Source organism: Xenopus tropicalis, chromosome 3, assembly GCF_000004195.4.
Source record: "Xenopus tropicalis strain Nigerian chromosome 3, UCB_Xtro_10.0, whole genome shotgun sequence".
NCBI classification, from domain to species: Eukaryota; Metazoa; Chordata; class Amphibia; order Anura; family Pipidae; genus Xenopus; species Xenopus tropicalis.
Genome location: NC_030679.2, coordinates 70,777,775 through 70,799,273, shown reverse-complemented (window position 1 = coordinate 70,799,273; position 21,499 = coordinate 70,777,775). Strand labels below are relative to the sequence as shown.

The 21,499-nt window shown below is 35.6% G+C and overlaps 1 protein-coding gene and 1 long non-coding RNA gene across 5 annotated transcripts in view; one reads left to right on the top strand and one right to left on the bottom strand.

The window, feature by feature from the left end:
• The window catches only part of grm8 (glutamate receptor, metabotropic 8), a 444,690-nt gene extending 440,236 nt beyond the window's left edge, over positions 1-4,454 (top strand). For all 4 annotated transcript variants that reach the window (XM_018092300.2, XM_012959967.3, XM_018092299.2 and 1 more), the window contains one exon: positions 3,956-4,454. Coding sequence is in view for 1 of the 4 variants with exons in the window: in XM_031898993.1 (XP_031754853.1) it covers positions 3,956-4,005 (50 nt within the window). In the remaining 3 variants the exon portion in view is untranslated. The remainder of the gene's footprint in view (positions 1-3,955) is intronic.
• LOC105946844 overlaps positions 1-21,499 on the bottom strand; it is a 79,754-nt gene that overhangs the window by 42,126 nt on the left and 16,129 nt on the right. The gene's annotated exons all lie outside the window — the stretch shown is intronic.

Sequence of the window (21,499 nt, the reverse complement as noted above, 5' to 3'; positions counted from 1 at the left end):
CTTATTTTAGTAGTCATGTTTCAAGCCTGGATATTGACTATGAAAAACTTGATGGTTAGTGGAAAAGAACGGAGAACCAAGGACATTGTAATTGGTATCCAATAACAATGTCCATTACAATTTCCATCCCTGGAGTTTTTTTTGTTTTGATTACTCCACTTATAATTTCTACATTGATAAGGAACTTATGTGATAATTACAGTCAAATTACATACTCAAACCAAGATAAAATATATTATAAAGGAAGGTAATACAAGGCTAGACTACAGGAACACTAATGTAAATACTTGTAAGCACAGTTATACTGCAATAATGTGCCAGCAGCATAAATACAAAAACCATATTCATCAGTTAGTACGTACTACAGGTATGGCATCTGTTATCCGGAGCCCATTATCCAGAGAGCTCTGAATTACAGGAAGGCCACCACCCATAGATTGTTTTAATGAAATAATTCTAATTTTTAAAAATTAATTATAAAACCACAGCTTGTATTTGATCCCAATCAAGATCTAATAATCCTCATCAAAGGCAAAAAACAGCCCTATTGGGTTTATTTATCTTTAAATAATTTTTTAGTGCAAATAAAAGTATGGCAATCCAAATTACAGAAAGATCCCATATCCAGAAAACCACAGGTTTTCACTTTATATCCAATAACAGTGAGTTTGTCCATTTTATTCTAAAGTAGCCTTTTTATTTCTACCTTAAAGGACAGGTCAACCCCAAAAATAACATTTTGCCTAATACAAGAATAACATAATTATAAGCAACTTTCCAATGTGAATTTATTGAAAATTTTAGTGCTTTAAAGTTAGATATATGAGTAAATGTAATTGCTATATAGAGCAGCATTTGCTGAACTACTACTACTTTTGACTTCATATACAATGAAGTAAAAAACCATTGCAAATTTGTAATGAATGTATATTGCAAAGTTGCTTAGAATTATGTTTTCCTTTATTAGGCAAAAAATTACATCTTGGGTTGACTTTAAATATAGTATACAGGCATAGAATTTATTATCCAAAATGCTTGGGGCCTGTGGTTTTCCAGATAAGGGATATTTCCATAATATGGATCACCATACCATACATTAGGTCTCTTAAAAACATTTAAACATTAAATAAACCCAATAAGATTGTTTTGCCACCAATATGGATTCATGCAGCTAGTTACCATCAAGTACAAGGTACTGTTTTATTATTACAGAGATAAAGGAAATCATTTTTTCAAAACTAGAATGACAGGTATTTGCTTATAATGAATTCTGTGGGTGGTGGCCTTTCCATACTATGATTTCCAGATAACAAGTGCTCAGATAAGGGATCCCATCCCTGTATAACTGTATATACATTTTGTTTTAATACTCACTTTACTGTGAATAAGCTACTATATCTTACTCAGCACAAGAAATATTCACTTGTATTAAGCTGTAATAATGTATAATTTATGAAACAGCTGTTCTTGGCAGCATATCTGCTATCTCTAGCTTGTAAGGCAATAAGACTTACTTAGAAGAATATAGATCTAATTAAATATAAATATGAGCTTATCAAGGGTATGTTTTAACATTACTTTCATTATCATATTTTCAATAAATATTGTAGAAATGTTGACCTTAATTTACCTCTGCTGTCTTTTGCAAAAATTAAACACAACAATTTAAAACTGTACTTTACTGATACAGGTATTGGACCTATTATCCAGAATGCTTGGGACCTGGGGCTTTCTGGATAAGGGGTCTTTCTGTAATTTGGATCTCTGTGCCTTAAGTCTACTAAAAAATCCTTTTAACATTAATAAACCCTAAGAGGGTTGCCTTGCCTCAAATAAAGATTAATTATATCTTAGTTCAAGCATATCAAGTACAAGATAATGTTTTATTATTATAGAGAAAAAGGAAAACATTTTTAAAAATTAGAATTATTTGCTTATAATGGAGTCTATGGGAGATGGCCTTCCTGTAGTTTGGAGCTTTCTCGTTAATGGGTTTCCAGATAACAGCTCCCTTACCTGTACTTGTAAAATAGTAAAAAAGTAAAACAAGTAAAAACAAGTAAAAAACTAAGAGTGTTAAACATATTGTATAGATGATATGTGCAAATAAAAGTTTTTCATCCTATGATATGTACTGTATGCAAAATGTATGACTCAATCCATCAGGATAGGTTTTTGGGAAAAAAATAACAAATATCAGACAGCACAGAAGCTTTGTTAATTGCATTTTTCTAATTATAGGTCTCACAATCTAACTCAGCAGTGGCTGCTTAAACTTCAACTGCCTGGCTGTTTTTGGCTTGTAATAGATACATAGTTTGTAAAATGTCAGTTCCCATAGTGGATTCCTTGAAGTGATGTTTCTATTTTAATTGTGGTCCCTAAAGCTCCAGTTTTATGCACATTTTTTCATTCCTTTTACAAATAAGTGCAGATGTATACAAACATTCAAATCTTTCACTTCAGGGCACTTGACATACACAGCGGTGTTATTTTTAAAACCATGTACTACATCTAAATGTCAACAAGTGTTTTAGACATGCAGAGTCAAAATGCCATTGTGGCTTGTATTAATCAGTAAGCTGCATTATTTTTATTTTTATCTTCAAAGCCCAGAAATATTGGGAGGAAGTGAAAATGACTGCTTTAAGGAAAATTAGGTTGTGATCAATAGAACAAATCAATATCTTTTCACTTAATTTGGGCACCTACCAGCAAAAGAGATTTATAAACGGCTACATTTCAGTTAAGCAAATGGCCCTCAATTAACCTTTGCTTTAGACTAAGTCTGCCAGTAAATGAAACACTTACAGTGGAAAACTGGAATACTAAGCTATAAACAAAGGCTCGACATATATATACAAATTTAAAGCAAATTTCAAATTATATATGGTAATGTAATTATTTCTAATCATCACTGCGATCATCATTGTTTGTGACCTATGTTAACAGATGATTCTTCAGGTTTTTATACATTATGAAATAAAGGTTAGCAAAGGGCAATTACACACTTTAAACTTGAAGTCAAGCACAAAAGTTGTGGATCTTCAACCAATGGAGTTATATACTTTGGATTGTTATTATAGCATTAAAAAAAGATGAGTTCAAAACTAAAATCATGTAGTTAAATCCTATAATCTGTTCATGTGCACTCAAAGACTACACATGTATATGTTAATGTAATCTGGTCACTCGCATGTGGAAGGATTATTTGGAGCTCCCTGATCTGTACTCAGCCTGCAGCCTCATTTTTTTTCTTTTTTACGTAGTATTAAGGAGTATTAAAAGGAGAAGGAAAGTCATTTTGGCCTTTTACTACCAGATTTGCCACATTAGTGCCACCAAGAAAAATAATATATTTATTCTGCAGAAACCATTAACATACCCGAGTAAACAGCTTTCGAAGCTTTCTCTGTTTGTTTAAGATAGCAGCTGCCATTTTATGTTGCTTTCTTCCTGCAGTGTCTAGCCATTATGGCAGAGATCACACATTCCTAAGGGAGAGGGGAGAGAGTTCTTAGCATTCTGGTGGGAGGGGGGGGGGCAGGAAAGGAGAGGCAGGAGAAGAGAGAGATGAGAGAACTGTGCAGAAATCTTGTGTTTTTTTTGATAGCGGACTCAGTGCAGCATTACTGTAAGTGCTTATGGCTGTATTTAAATAGACCTTTCTGATAAAGCTTACTTAGTTTTTACCTTTCCTTCTCCTTTAAAATGTTTTAGATGTTGCAAGAGTAGGCCACACTTCAGTCAAACTCAGCTTAAGATAATACTCAAGGCCATAGGTTAATGTGAATCAACCATCACTTGTTTGCTTAAACTACAAATTGCTTGTACCACAAATTTCCATGTGAATTGCCAGCTACTATTTTTCTGCCAATAACTCTGTTTCTAACTTATAAAGGACATGTGCAAGTTCCCATTAATGAATTATATATATTTTTTTTTTATATTGTAGCTTCATCATCCAAGACCACATATGTCAGTTACAGCAATCATGCAAACTGAAATCTGGTGATGTTAAGTGGAAAATATCATCCATGTTCTACAATCAAAACCAAGAGCAGCATTTGGAAAAAAAACAAAGTAAACACAATGGACATGCTAGAAATGCCTGGATTTATTTTTGGAATATAGTGTTGACATATTTTAATGAAAAGCACATGAATGAAAAAAGAAAAGATGTGGAATTTACTAAGCAAAACCTATTGTTCATGTTTGGTGAAAGACAAAAAGAAAAAAAAAACTGTCATATGTTACACCATTATTGTAAGTTCGTTTTGTGATTTGTGAGAATTTCATTCCTGTCCTATATTGTTCTGTCTGTACAGGAGATGAGTTTGTGCATTGTAATGGCTGATTGACATGAAGCCCTGGGTTGTGTTACATAAATGCAATGGTTTAAGCATGCACATTTTTATACAAAAGATATTTCTAATAAAGGAATGTTTTGCAAATGTTGAGACTTGTTTTGTTGAAGTGTTAAGAAAAAAAAAATCAATATCAATTACATCAAATAACAAATGCCTTTGCCTAACGAGATTTGTTTCTGTTATTTCATCACATTTTTTTAATACAAAAAATGTGCTTCCACATCATTTATCTGTTAATTAAATATAGCTTTTACTTTATACACTGAAGTTAGGTGATTGGTTTGCTACACATACTACATGCTAACCACATGATCGTGACCATTCATCCATCACCTTAAAGCAAGTTAAAGTTGGCATTTTTCTCTTGGATCCAGGGATCCAGGATGTGAGAGATCTGAAAGATTATTCCAGTTGTTAACAGCAGGTTATTGCAGCTTTGCTAACCATCCATAACCTCCCTGGATCTGAACATTATTAACATGACATCTGCTCACTCTTAGATTTGATCAATACCTAAGAACCTTAAATTCTTATCTATACACCAGGAGGTTCAATTAAACATTATAGTCTCAAATCTGTAATGAAATCTTTCAAAAAATGAATAATACTGTAAATTAAAGAACACTTAATAAAATAAATACAATTTCCTTACATTTTTAATTTAGAAGATAGAGTTGTTGAGCTAATGGCCTATGAAGCCTCAATGATGCAATTAATAGGTTTCCTCTAAATTAATTACAAGGAGATTCAATTACAATGTTTGGATCTTTAATAACCTAATGTATTGGTAAGTGTGTATATACACAGTATATCATTCAAATTCAGGTTTATAAGGCCAGTCAGGCATAGGGTTGGAAAGCAAAAGGCATAAAGAATATATTTTACAAATAATAAAGCTTTATGGAGTGATATGGATTAAGAAACGGTGCACACAGTTACTATATACAAAGGATTATTGGAGAGTACAAGTTTATACCTGTATTATAGAGTAATGTTTAACTGGTTAATTTAGTTTTGGGGTCAGTTAAAAATGGATGGGTTCTTAGCACTGTACTTTCAGCCTACCTCAACTGCCCTGCTAAACATACACATGGGTGAGGAAGATTTACTGAAACTCAGTTTTTTTCAGATCTACGTGTATATTTTTTTTAAACCACAAAAATATACTTATTTCCACAAAAGGCATCAAAAGATCAGAAAAAGCACAAATCAAAAAATGTGCACCTTTTCAACAACTTTTTTCACATGTCAAACAAACCCCAAAAACCTCTTAAACAAAGAAATCTTCCAATTGTAAAAGGAACATCTGCCATTGAGTTCATGATCTCGCCATATCTGGCGTATTTTTCAGATTCTGAATATTTTGCAATTTTGCCGCATGAAAAATCTTGGAAAAGTAGTGCTTTTTTCCCGCAACAAAGTTGCCGTTTAGTAAAAGCCCCCTTATTGTATTAAATAGTTTGTTCATAAGACTTATAATGCTTAACTGAAAGGTTCTTTTTTAAGTTAGAAAACTGCAGAAAAACAACAGAACTCAACAATTACATACTTTCCTTTCCCAATATATGCGTCTAATTCGACAAAGGGTCAGTCATGCCTTACAATGAAGAAAGTGAATTGTTCCTCCTAATGTGAACAAAATAGGTATCATGCTTCATTTGAGTGAAAAGCAAATACTGACAGATAATCACAGTCCTTAGTAATTATATAGGATACATAATTATTTTGAATAAATGTAAAACAATTAAACAGCTGTGAGGTGCTAGTAGGATGCATTGTACTCTTGGGTGATAAGATGTAAGAAAGAATAGCACAATTCTAATGAATCTACCAAGTGCTTAAATACCATGTTTTAATTAAACAATTTGTTCAATCGTTAAAAATGAAGAGATATTAACATGCATAGACGGTTTTTCATTTTACTATTTTTTAAAAAAATAGTTAACATTATATAGCATCACCTGCTGTGACTCTGGATTCAGCCCACTCATCTTACAGTATTGGGAGGGTGTCATACCTCCCTATGCATTGTTGGGTAGTTCTATAAAAGAACTTCTGCCCCTTGGTAAGTAAATCATTTTACCAGAACCAGTTACATGACTAAGACTGCCTGTGCATACATTTTTGAACTGTGACTATGCTGAGACGGTTGCAGTTAGTTGTTTGCTATTAAAACAGCAGACAGAAAAGGATACCTGCTGGTTGTTTGCAGTGGGCAAATTAAACTAGAAAACCAAAAAAATGGTGGCCCAGGTAACCAGTGTAAATACACTCAAGTCGAACAGGTGGTCCAGGTGCACCAGCCCAGGGCCGCCATCAGGGGGGCACAGGGGGTACAGTTGTCCTGGGCCCGGACAATTTTAACCTTAAAAGGGGGCCCGGCTGTGCTACAGTTTTCTTAATAGCTCGGGCCCCCTTAAATCAATTCAGGGCCCTGTCATTGGTGGTCAGCGGGTGATCCTATTGGTCACGCCCTGTATGTACATGCACGCCAGTACGCACGGGGCGCAACCTTATAAAAGGGCCTGTCTCCTGCCGGCACTCAGAAGTGCAGAGGCGTCGTCAAGGAACTACCTCGCCGGAGGAGCGCGAATCTGCCGCTGAAGACGCCGGGGGCTGTACTGTGCTGTTCCGTTCAGTTCCGTGCTGTGCTGGCTACCAATGTACTGGGGTGGGGGGCCCTGCTGGCTACCAATGTACTGGGGTGGGGGGCCCTGCTGGCTACCAATGTACTGGGGTGGGGGGCCCTGCTGGCTACCAATGTACTGGGGTGGGGGACCTTGCTGGCTACCAATGTACTTGGGGGGGGGGCTGCTGGCTACCAATGTACTAGGGGGGGCCCTGCTGGCTACCAATGTACTGGGGGGGGCCCTGCTGGCTACCAATGTACTAGGGGGCACTGCTGGCTACCAATGTACTAGGAGGGGCACTGCTGGCTACCAATGTACTAGGGGGGGCACTGCTGGCTACCAATGTACTAGGGGGGCACTGCTGGCTACCAATGTACTAGGGGGGGCACTGCTGGCTACCAATGTACTAGGGGGGGCACTGCTGGCTGTGATTCCTTTGTACTGGTGGGAGGGGGGCCCAGAAAATTTTCTTGAGGGGCCCCATGATTTCTGATGGCGGCCCTGCACCAGCCCCAGACACTCAGCTGAGGGAGCAGAAAACCAACCGAAGTAGAAAAAAAGGGGTATCCAGGCAACTCGTGGTAAGAATCGCCATTGCCCTGCGTGTTTCAACAGTGGGTATTTGTAGAAGGCACAGCCAATAGGAAACAAGCTTAGAGGAAAAAAAAAAAAAAAAAGAGGACAGTGACTTAAAGAGACAGTGTCCCTTATAGCTGATTATATATATAGCGAACCCAGGGTGGCACTCTGCTTCAGCTCTTACCTCGGGTGCAAGGTAAATGATTTAAATATCCAAAAAAAAGACCAGCAACACTGAGTTATATTCAAAAAAGATCAATCCTGTATTAAAAAAGCATTAACAGCCAACATCACGTTTCGGTCCCCATCGGAGAAAGGTCCCGATGGGGACCGAAACGTGACATTGGCTGTTCATGTGTTTTTAATACACGATTGATCTTTTTGGAATATAACTCGGTGTTGCTGGTCTTTTTTTTTTTTTTTTTTATATATCCCCAAACCATGATTCCCCCACCACCATACTTCACAGTTGGGATGAGGTTTTGATGTTGGTGTGCTGTGCCTCTTTTTCTCCACACAGTGTTGTGTGTTTCTTCCAAACAACTCAACTTTGGTTTCATCTGTCCACATAATATTTTGCCAGTACTGCTGTGGAACATCCAGGTGCTCTTTTGCAAACTTTAAACATGCAGCAATGGTTTTTTGGACAGCAGTGACTTCCTCTGTGGTATCCTCCCATGAAATCCATTCTTTTTTTAGTGTTTTACGTATCTTAGATTCGCTAACAGGGATGTTAGCAGATGCCAGACACTTTTGTAAGTCTGTAGCTGTCACTCTAGGATTCTTCTTCACCTCACTGAGCATTCTGCGCTGTGCTCTTGCAGTCATCTTTACAGGACGGCCACTCCTAGGGAGAGTAGCAGCAGCGCTGAACTTTCTCCATTTATAGACAATTTGTCTTACCGTGGACTGATGAACAGCAAGGCTTTTGGTGATACTTTTATAACCCTTTCCAGCTTTATGCAAGTCAACAATTCTTAATTGTAGGTCTTCTGAGAGCTCTTTTGTGTGAGGCATCATTTACATCAGGCAATGCTTCTTGGGAAAAGCAAACCCAAAGCTGGTGTTTGTTTTTTTATAGGGCAGCTGTAACCAACACCTCCAATCTCATCTCATTGATTCGACTCCAGTTGGCTGACACATCACTCCAATTAGCTGTTGGAGATGTCATTAGTCTAGGGGTTCACATACTTTTTCCACCTACACTGTGAATGTTTACATGGTGCATTCAATAAAAACATGGCAACATTTAATTATTTGTGTGGTATTAGTTTAAGCAGACTGTGATTGTCTATTGTTGTGACTTAGATGAAGATCAGATCACAACATTTTATGACCAATTTGTGCAGAAATCCATATAATTCCAAAGGGTTCACATACTTCTTGCAACTAAATATATATATATATATATATATATATATATATATATATATATATGGATTACTTTAAAGGATACAATGGTAATTGTATACTAGGAAAATGTACAAAGATTTTAATTGTTTACAAATCTTCGTACATGCATTTTTGCAAAAAACGTCCCTACACCTTTTTGGAAAATGCTAATGCCAGAATATATGTTTTCACATTATTATTTTACAGAACTCTCACCTTGGCAAAGTTTATTTAAATCAATAGGGCTGTTGTATGGAAACTCTGAAAGTGTAAAAATTTAAAAAAAACCTTAATTTTACAAAGTAAGTTTTACATCAATGTCAGTTTAGATCATATTTCTAGGATTTACAAATTCTAGATTTTTACACGTTTGAAAGCATAAAGTTATAGTTATTAGGATGTACTATGGTTTTCTTCACCTGGCCATCTTAGATGTCTTTGAATACAATAGGCAAAATCTGCCCCACTGTTTATATGCAGAAAACTTCAAAAAGAGTGCTGATAAAACAAAAACTGCTAAAAGGGGGGAAACCAAAAATTACTTTTATTTTCCTTTTCCATCCCTTCCAATACAATGGGACATACTCTTGTTTACTAAGGGAGGAAGTGATACATTGAGACACTCAAAGATACACAAAACACTCAAGATACATTTAGGGTGTGAAAGAAACAACAGGAAACACTCACAAATAAAAAGGAACACTAGAAACACTCACAGAGCAAAAAGAAAGAATGAAGACACACCCACAGGAGAAACCCTTAAGATCTATATGAAACTGACCCTTGCAACACAACGTGAGGGAGATCCTTGACAACTCCAAGGGGTAGAAATTTTCAAGAGAGTAAGTTGGACCCTTAGGACACACTCATGGAGGGGGAAGTCAACAAAATTGTATAGCAAAAAACAGACAATTAAAACATAACTACAAAGTGAGATATATTCAAGGGAGAACGAGTAAGAGAAATGCAAGCAAGCCACTCGTGAAGCACATAAACCATGTGTGGAGAGCAGAGTTACCAACACTTGCCAGAAAGTGAAATGCATGTCAATGTCACTGGCAGAATGAAAAATAAATTTAAAAAAAAAAAAAAAAAAATCGATGCTAAAAACACAGAGTGGGTGTCCATGTAGTAATATTCTGAGAGTTAGTGTAACACCCACCATTGATAATCTATGGCCTTGTGCACTGTTTTTCTCTGGCATCAAGGCCTCCTACAGCATAAATGATGTGCCTGAAAAGTGTGGGGGGGGGAAAAAAAGCATGAAACAATACTCCATATGGGTAGGAACAATCCATGAGCAACTTTAACGGCAGAATTTAGAAACACTTTAAAGAAGTTGCTAAAGAAATAAAGTTGATCAAAAATTTCTTAAACAATTGTATACCTACTGTAAATGAATAAAGTGCTTCCACAAAACAACTCATGCCGTTTTTCTTCCAGAGACATATAAATCTATTTAAGCGCACAGTGAACAGTATTGTCTAAGGCTGCTAAAGATCCCAATATAGGAAGATACGCTATTATTTGAAACTGTGCTATGGTTGATAAAAAAAGAGTAAGACAGCCTTTAGTTAATCAAGCTTATCATGCAATGTTGAAAGAAATAGAGCTTTCTATTTGTAGGAAAATAACTTTTTCAATCCTTTACAGAAAGGAAATATAAAATTCACAGTACTGACACATAAGAACCAGTGTGTTAGCACCATAGATTCCATTTTTACATGGAATCTATACGTTAAACAATAATATGGTTAAAACCTTCAAACATTTAAAATAAGGGTAAAATTGTTTTGATGAAATGAATCCAAAACCTGATATAGGGAAGAGTAATATAGCTCTTTTTTCCATAGTATGGCCTGAAATCTGACAGGCAATCAAAATAACACTCATCAAGTCCTTTGCCGTTTTAGAATGGCATTCAAAAAAAGATGTAATAATGTCAATTTAAAGACACTATTTGGGACAGGTTTCTTATACACTGGGGTATTTGTGGGGATTTTTTTTTTTCCAATAAAAACCATCTCTCTTTTTTAATAGCTTCACAGAATTGGGAAAATAACAGATATAGCACCATTATTGAAAAAAAGTGATCAATACTAACCTTGGAAATACAGCTATGCCAGTATGATTTCATTTATGGCTAAAAGCTGAAACATTAGTAGGGGAAAATTATTAACAGATATTTAATATTACTTATGTTTAATTAAGTAAAAATTCAAAATCAATTTCTATGTGAGGGTTATAGAAAATGCTATAAAGAAACATTTTTGGTTTATACCCATAAATATATATTTTTTAAAAAAGCAAAAATTTCTGATGACTTACTTAAAGCAGGTTTAAGCTGTGTTGGTGTGAAAGTCAACATATAAATATATTTTGAGTTAAGTAGTATGCATACAGTATGTGATGTCAGATGCACCCTTTCTAAATAGGTTTACTATTATCCATGGGTCTTTAGGAGTATGATAAAACCAGTGTAACTGGTATTGTGTTACTGAACCATGAGACAGAGCAAGTTGTATGGCCCTTTTTAATTAAATTAATACTATTTGGCCATCCATGTGTGGCCAAACCATATTGAATCACACAATTAACCGTTGTCTATAGACATGCCTAACTTAAAATTCTGTAAACAAAGGGTGAATTTAAAAAAAAGGATGGGATATGCTATGAAGAAAAATTGAATTGAAAGAGATCTTGGGGCTAGTAGAGACATTGTCCGCCATTTTTCAATTTGATTCTCAAAATTACTGAAGGACCTCATAGTTACTATTTCTTATAAAGAGTGTTTACAAATACATGCACAATCTAAAAGGAGAATTATGGGCAGGATATAACTATATCCTTTATGTGGCTTTTTCCCCAGAGAGCTAAACAGGGAAATAAAGATTCCTCTTTAACTTAACAAATAAATTCTAGTAAAAACAAACCTACTAAGGCAAATCAGTCTCTACATGCATTTCAAGGAAATATGGGGGAAGCTTTACAGGCACCTGCTCACATGCTGAGAGGACCTTACTCTAAATTTTATTGACTAGGACTAAAAAAGAGGGCTTAATTCTCCTATGCCTTGGGCAGAAAAGGTAATTGGGGTAATTTGCAAATAACATGAGTATGGGTATTAGCAGTGTAAACAGCCTCCAAAAATTATAGTGTACATTTATTTAAATATTGCCTTTAGAACTCCTCTGGAGTTATGATATACCGGACATGCCGGCTAGTTGCACCAGAGGTAGACCCTGCATTGATAGTAACAGACCACAAAATCTGAAAAGATTGAAACATTTAAATAGCTTATGCTATTGGCCCACTTGTTCTCATGCTAGTCAAAGCAGTGCAAGAAGGACCAAAACTGGCTTTCTTCCAAGGGTGACACTTATTACTTCAAAGCTTGCTATTATAGGAGCTATTTCTCTACCCTGGCAATTGAACAGACTTTCAACCATGTTTTAAAAATCAGGAGGTCTCATCATCTTGGGTCTGAAGGTTTTGCAAATTTGGCTCCTCTTTCATCTCCTCATTTTTTTTGGTTCAGATTTTATATAGAGAGATGCAGAATCCTAATGACCAATCATTTGATTTTCAAATCTGCCAAACCTAACATGGTTCTCTGAGTTTCAGCCCCAATTCTAAATGAACTGTAACGGTTTGTATTTGAGTGAATCAGCACAAGGAAGTAAAACATAAATTCATAAATAGGAATCTAGTAAACAGCACGTTATCTACATGGATAAACATACCACTATACAATGTTTACTCTGACCCAGAAGCTTGTTGATATAGAATACTCAAAATAAGCAAAGAAAAAAACAAAACACATTATAACAACTTTTCAGACTCAAAATAAAAATGATAAAAAACAATTACAATATCTGGTACAAATTACTATGACAGCATCTCCTACAACACTTTAAAATCTGTTTAAATCAGATGAGTTGTTACATCCTGCCATCCTTTCAATTAAAAAACAGAATATCTCCATCAGTTTCTCTTCATTGATAAAAAAAAATGTATGCAAGTCTTCTTTACCTCCAGCACAAACAAATTCATCACATTGTTCTAATTTACCTCACAAACATTTCTCCCAGAAAGCAACTGGCACACGCACCAAGCAGACCAATAAGACTTTCACGTCTTTGCAGACACCAAATTCTGTAAAAAATGTTCTCTCTCTGTCTGGAAGAATGAACCTCCTATTTATACAATTTCTCAAAGATGTTGTAGAGAAGAAAAGAGTTTCATTCTTCCAGACAGATCACTATCATCTGAAATACATCCAACATCCAACAATTTTATTTTTCTTGCCAAGCTAAAGTTTCCATTCAAACCAAATATTACTACATAACACAAAATAAAATACTTTAATAGCTTCCAAACTAGAATCAAGCATGTAGTCAACTTGTTATCATCATAAACCATGCCCAAAATATCACAGTTCAAAAAAAGTTGTCACAATTGACATCTTAAGTGCAAAAGACCTGCACTCCACTGGGCCAAAAATATTTTCCATGGCCAAATGATACCACATCATCATATTCTACTGTAATTCATCCATTCTTCATCCCTACTTTATCCCTAGCCTTTGTCAATTAACATTTGTTATACCTGCGGTTAAAGCCAAAAGTCTCCTGGAAAAAAAATCTGCTGGAATAATTCTACATGCTAAATTCAAGTGGCCCAATAGGGATTGCAACTGTATTTGACTAATCGTCTTAACTCACAGCACCAACTGCCTAAGGTTAATCAACTTTTCTAAAGCTATTCTATCCAAATGGTATCAGTCTTGATACTCAAAAATGACAACCTAGTACATGGATCATGCTTGGCTAAATGGATATTAAAAAGCTCAGCTTATCCACATAAAATGCTTCAACACACTCAAACCATATCAAGAGGTCAGCAGCCCAATAAATAAATGATCCAAGTAATGTAATAGAGAAATGGCAGCTGCTCCACCATCACAACCCATTTCACAAACTTTTCTAACAACTTGAAATAAAAGGCAAGGAATGGAACAACATATAGGCAAACACTTCAAAATAGAACACCCCATTAAAATGAGAGCCAGTAAATTAAAACAAGAATTTACCAAAAACCCTCAAAAACTGTAGAACCCTATGCCCAAGAGAGGAATAACTAATTCAACATAAAACAGGGCTAATATCATATACAGACTCCCCTTTAGGATTGGACAAATGATGTATTAAATGGAATTAGCCAGGTTCTCTTTTGGGAAACTGCTCCAAATATGAAACACAAGATCCCATTGGAGGTTCAGAAAACAGGCCCTCTATCCGACCCCATGCTAATTCTTCTCCCAAACCTTTTCCGGGCACAAGTTAACCAGTTTAAGATTACCAGGTATCACAATACTATTAGTATTCTCTATACAACCATTGGTATTATCAAGTATTTTCATTACCCCTTGTAACTCTACAAAATCACTTATTGCAGAAAATAAAGGATTCTAGGGATCAGGAAAATAGGAGTTCTTTGCCTTCCCAACAACAGCTTAAACAAAAAAAAAGTTCTCTAGAATTTGGTCAAAGGGGCTTGCCAGCCATAATCTACAAAGTTCTGTTGACCGTACAAGAACAAGAAGTCAGACATGGTAATTGTATACCTATTTTGCTGTTGCAGGTCCCAAAGTTTTCAATAGCTGTTGTCCTCTCCCTAGCAACAATTATTGTTTGCTGCTCATAAATTCCTGAAAATATAGATTGCAACTTATTAGTGGAAGTGGAAGTCCCTACAAATCTTAGAGTACCTCCTAGCAACATATTTTTTTAAAGGATATGTGGATTCTTCTTGTAGGTATCCCTCTGTAGTGTGGAATTACCCTGCAGTTTCTTAACCAGGGCCTGGATTTCTTATTGCAAGTACAGGATAACCTGGCACTGCTGAGCCAAGGCAACATTACTGGTTTCTGCTTGTGGTTAGTTTGCTGCTTTTCTCTTGATAAGATTTTATGGAGGATTTGTTTCTGGGCTCTGGTGGATTCTTGGTGGTTTGGATTAGCTTGCTCCAAAGGATCTTTTTAATGATTTGTTTTTGTCTGCACAATTTTCAAATTACAATTTTGACCTTTTGACAGATACACTTTCAAAAGAGGCAAATATTTATTAGGGGCTATAGTTGCACCTAAGGGTAGTACACAGTAATGAAATAGCCCAAAAGTAAAGAGAAGAACCAAAGATTAAAACAAATAGTGCATATAAAGCCATTGTGGGACATAAAAAATAATGCACAGTCTAATTTTACAGAAAATAGCAGCTAAAATTAAAATAATCAGAAAAACACACAAAACATGCAAGAAAGCAAGTTAGAAGTCCCCCCGGCTTTTTGATGCAGTTAAGCACCAATGTCAATCAGCAATTAGTTTTGGTCAGGCTTTCAAGTTAGAAAAAGAAAATCAAAGATTTTACTAATTGTCCTGGCAACTGCAAAACAGGTGAAATATATCAATTCAGCCTTAGTGTGATCTTTAATTTGAGTGTGTTTGGCTTTCACATCATGGTGATTATATTGCTGTACTATAGCTCTATATTTTAGAGCTGCAGATCTGAAAAAAAAGAGAAAAGTTTGCCCAGGTGAAGTAACCCAAAGAAACCAATTTGCTTTCAAATAGGTGACCAGTAAATTATATCTGTTTGCACCTTATATTAAACTCCAGCATTTGCACTAAGTGCAGTTATGTCCAATCCATTAAAACTCACGCAATTGCTCAATAGGATTGCTAAAAATTCTGCATTTTGCATTAAAGTGATATCTTAGGAGTAAGATTGATGTAGCCTGCAGTGGAAGCCATGGAATTACTGCTGGTTTCAGTGTGGTGGTAGCCCTAAAGCCGGAACAACACTTGTGCATAATTCTTCAGACAGAACAAATCTAAATGCAAGGAGCATGTACCTTTAATAAATGGAATTGTGTTTCATTTCTGTTCTACGGCTCTTGCAGCTGTGATTGAAAATGAGCCCAATATATAACTTCAGGAAAAAAACAACATTTTTGTGAATCTGGATATTCATAAATATTAGTAAAAAGGATTCTTAATGACCATATTATACATAATACAGTACACCACCATTATGCAAATGTGAATATTATCATAATTTTGCCTACAGTGTTCTTCAGACATGGCTGACTGCATATGTCTTTTCAAACATTCTCAGCTTTTTCATTTGTCGGCTTTTTTTGATCTTCGCTTTTCATCTTGGGATAAAACAGATATAGTGCAGGAAGTGGTCTGATTTTAGCCTTTAAGTATGGCCAGCAAACATATAATCTGTACCAACAGAAAATAATGCATTTTTTCACCTAAAAGCAAAGCTGTCAGTAATCCTGCCTTCATCGGTATATCTAATTCTGATATTTATCAAAAGCAGCCTTTAAGTGTGGAGAATAAGATCCTCATCTTCAGATTTACTTTCTTCCTTCCTCAGGATGCTACGCTAAGATCAAAAACCTTTCAGCATATAATCTGAAATACTGATCACTAAAAGCAGACTCAGATCTAGCATATAATGAATAAGTAAAACACTATACAGTAGTTTGCTTTGTGAAATAGAAGAATAGAAGACAAAAACCCAACTGAAAAATAGAAGCAGGTCATGAAAAGGCAGAAAAGAAGCAAAAGAATCAGTCAGGCCTACTGCATAACAAACATGAAAATCTAGTTACAATTTCCCAAATGTGATTTACAAATGTATGATCTACAGTTTTGTAAGTGCTATGTATCAAACATCAAAGTATTCATCAAAGGAAATGTAACTATCTTTTAGATATAATAAGGAAACTAGGGGGCAGAATAATCAAACTGGCATTTGTTAAGCCTGTTTGTTTTCTGCAGGTTTCCTAGAATAGAATTGTTATGAATTGACCAAGAAAGCCATTCAGTTTAATAGGCCATTTTATTCAATCGTTGACCAGATCTATCCCAGCCTAGAAAAAGATTGAGGTGTAGATGGTTTCATTCCATTTTATATGCTCTGATATCATGGGGTTTGTTTTGTTTTTAGTGGAAGCAATAACAAAAGTTCAAGAAAATGGAAACAAACCACCATATTCTTTTTTTAGTAAATATGAGACGGTCAGGAAAATGAGTTTAGTTTCTGAACATTTTTTTAAAGAAAATGAGAAATTGAATTGAATGAAGTTTTAGTAAATCTGCCCCCGAGTGTCTATCTGTTTGGACATCTCCAACACAGCTAAACACTGCAGCATATTAGACAAGTATTTATTGATTTTTAACCATGTTGTTACTGGTTACAACTGTGACATCTTACATAAAACTATACCTTCATTCTTCAATATTCAGGACAAGCGTGAAGTGCAAAGATTGGCCTTTGTAGTTTGTGTCAAGGCTAGAGCTTCTGCTAATGATTTTTGTTAATTAGATGTGGATATGCTTCACGTAGATTCTGCTTTACAATAAAGCCTGAAAAGACTCCTTTTTAAGCAACTCACAAAGGAAATTAAAGATGGATTCACAATGATCACATCCATTATTGACTTAGGTACTCTTATTGCAGATGCCATTCATCAAGGCTATGCAAGGGGTTACATCCCATTTCATTACTGACATTGCACCATTATTTAAGGCTAAATGAGGGAGATAAATTACAACTTAGTGTTTGTTTTCCTTTCCTATGCGCAAAACCCAAACACACAAAAAGCAGTGATTTAAAATGTTAGAGCTAGCCTTCTATTGAACTTTAGGGACGTTAGGTGTTATAGCTGCTAGCACACTCTGTTTTACATTTCCACAAGCAACGGTGCTTGCTACTTATGCAAACATATTTCACATACGGTTTTTTATGCATGTGTTCAACAGATCTGATATTTCCAGTATCCTATTAAAATATAGATTCAAAAGTAAAATTATCTTATAATGGCTACAATGGAAATGTTTCAGGATCAAATATGTTTTTGTGGTAGAAACAGCTAGAAATAATTGCAATATAAAAATTGTGCCAAAAAATATTGTTCCTTTTGTTTTGCTGCAATAAAGCAGATTGAGAAATGACATTTTTAGCTGTGAAACTTAAATAAGAAGGAAAGGTGACATCACTGGCAGGTGACTAAAATTTAGAACCTCCCATGATTATAATCACTTACCCAATACCCTGGACCTGTTGGCTGCGGTTAAGAGAAAACCTCATTGGCCTGGGTTTTTTCTGTATGGGCACTACGCTGCAATCATCTTCTTCTGCTTCTTCATTCTTCAATGCACAGTAGAGTGAAAGAGCTAATTTATTTACTAAAGTCCTGCATACTCCACTGCACATGCACCCCCCACCACATTGACTGAAGTAGAGAAGATTAGTGATGAGCAAATTTTTTTTGCCAGGCATGGATTCACAGCGAAATTCCACATTTCGGCATAGGTGAATTTTTCTGCAAAAAGGGGGAGCAAAATTTCCCAGTGGAAATTGCTTAAAAGTTGTGGTTGCATTATAAAAAAAAAAGAAGCTGTGTACGTCATTTTGCTAATTTTTCAGCCAAGCTAAATGGTAAAGACTAGCTCATCACTAGAGATAATGACTCTGTTGTAATTGCACAGAAGTACCCCGGGCCAGTGCAGTTTTCAGCCAACAGGAGCGCTGACCTGGGGTATCAGGTAAGTGACTATAATCAATGGGTGGTGCCTAACATTTGGCACCCCCAGTGATTGAGAGTTTTCTTCTCCTTTAAAAGGTAAGCTCTATCAGAAAGGTATGTGTAAATATAGACACAAACTCTTACAGAGCTGCTGCTCTGAGTCCTCAGTGAAAAAAAACACTGCATTATTTTGTATGCATGATCTTCTGTGTCAGACTTCCTTCTCAGAAAAATCCTTCAGGGCACAAGCCTACTCAGTTTTCTCCTGTCTTCCCCTCCCTTCTGTTCTTTCCCACTCCCCAATCTGCTGCAGTTTCCTGCCTAAACTCTGCTACCTGAAAGTGAAGTCAGACCGAGCTAAAATGGCTGCTGCTATCTCAAACAGAGGGAGTTTCTAGGGCTGTTTTTTCAGATATGGTAAAGAATTCTACAGAATACAAATATAATTTTAGCTTGCATTATTGTGACTAATTTATTGGCAATAAAATGCCTGAGTCGCTTTTCTTCTCCTTTAAGGTTAGTGAAAGAATAATCACAATTTTCCTGTTGTTAGCTTTTACTGCTGTTGGAATATAGGCTGTGTAATAGTCTGTAGGTTATTTTATAATGATCCTGCTTGGTTACCCAGAATAGGTAGACAGTGGATGTGTGATTGTGTAGACAATGGATGCACTGCGCCAAGGTCCAGTTTCTCTCCAATGTTAATATGCCACCAGGTAAGCAAAATTTGAGTAGTAATCTAGTTTTGCCAAGTTTTGTGCTGCATAAATAGACCTTAGTAGGGATGAGCAAATCTGTCAAATTTCACTTTACTGGAAAATTTGCTAATCTGTGAAAAAATTCAAAAAACGGCAGAAAATTTTTGAACCGCTGAAAATGATGTGCATCAAAAAATTTTGCGTACATGATTTTTTTTACAACAATTTTTTTTTTCACGCACGCGACAATTTTGCTCATCAATAGTCCTTACATTACTTGGAGAAAGAGTACATTTAGCTATGGGCTATGTTGCACAGAGCAGTATATTTCTTGCTCAATCTGTGTAAGAACAGTTATGACTGCAGAACTGATTGTACAGTCTCTTTAATAACTCCATATTCATAACCACAAATGGAGCTGTGAGCAAAAAATGAGCTACACTCAGTAAGCAATGTAGTCATTTTAATGGAAACTTATGTTATAGATAAACCATTGTTACAAATGCTTAATAGTCAGATTTAAACTGCTTTTATTTATTGTATTGCATTTAGTCTAGATTATATATTTTCCAAAGAATTTGTTTAGCAGCCTTAAAAATAGTCTGTAGTTATTATTTTTGTATATTTACATGTAATTATTGATAAAAATCATTCTCCCTTATGCAATGTATAGTTATCATTGTGGTTGGTAGGAGACAAAATATTTTCTGTTGCATGATTGAGGTTTTCTTCAGTTTCTGCACTGAAATAAGTTTTAATGTAATACACCTGCAGCATCTGATTTTTACCTGCCAAACAAAGTATTCTGTAAATGTGCTCATTTTTAAATGGAGTGTTTAATTGGGAGCGTTGAACAACTGAAACAAATAAGTAGGTAGATACCCATCTGTTGTAACAGATATTGTATCTATTCATTCTAATTTAGACTTGAGTTGTCAGTTCTTATTTTATTTAAGGTTATTTGAGTTTTAACCTAAATCTTAGATGTCCCCAGTTTAACACAGTGAGCTGCAAGTGTTAAAGCACATGTAAACCCTACATTTTCCTACCATGTATATAAGCTGGGCACATCTCCCCCTCCCAAACCACACCATTTGTATTGCATATATACCCTCTGTTCGCCAATACTATCACATTTTCCTAAGACAAATAGCAGCTTTCAGCAGGTGCCCATTTTACCTTTTACACATCTTCAGTAACATTTATATCTGAAAACAGCACATGTGCGCTGTAAAGTTCATTACTTTGAAAAAAAGTTCTGCTTGCATTGTGCCTTGTGATGGTTAAACTAAACTCAGCTGTTTACGCCGCACACCTGTGTAAATATCTCATCTACTGCCCATTTATTGTGACCTGACCACCTTTATCAACATTTCGGGGGGGGGGGGTAAACCCTCCCTTCGTATCCTGACGTTATGAAAGGAATGCTGCAGCCTTACTATTGACATTTGAACAACAGAGTTGGCTGGTATTAAAAGTTTTCAAAGAGGCTGTTTACGGATAACAATTTCTTTTTGTGGGGGCTTACATTTCTTTAATAGTGGCGACAGTGTTGTGTCTTGGATTCCTTAGAATCACATCCCTTGCATATTTGTGAAGATGAATTCACACAATACAACATGATAAAACAAACAATCCATTATTTTTTTGGCAGATTTCTAGTACTGACAAACAATTGAAGTCAATAGGGAAAAGGTCTAAATGAAGATGTAAAGAATTAATTCTGTGTTTTAACATAGCTTTACTTTTGATGCCATGATTTTTCACTCATCTTACATAATATCATTCCATAGCTTTATAAATCCATGTCATGATTTTACATGGCATGTACCAACTGGCAATGCAAATTGTCTTTTATACACAGTTTTTAAAATATGCCCTGTAGTGGCATCATCGACAGTAGATAGGGAGAGTTCTAGTGTTTGTTCAGGTACAGAAACAGTGCTATTACTGTTAGACAGTAAAAGGATATGTTTAGGGACATCTCTAATGGCAGTTCTATCAAGAATAAGGCCCAAGTGGTTGGTTTACCCAAATAAACAGTACTGTTTTACATATATATCAGTAAAAAGGGCACATTCATAAAGACATGTTGACAAATGTAGTTGCATATATAACAGAAGTACTGTACATGCAAACTGTAGTCCAAAAAACAATCTAGGTATAGGGATCAAGATACAAGTATTGAAACACAAAATCGATGATAAAATGGAATGCATACCATGTT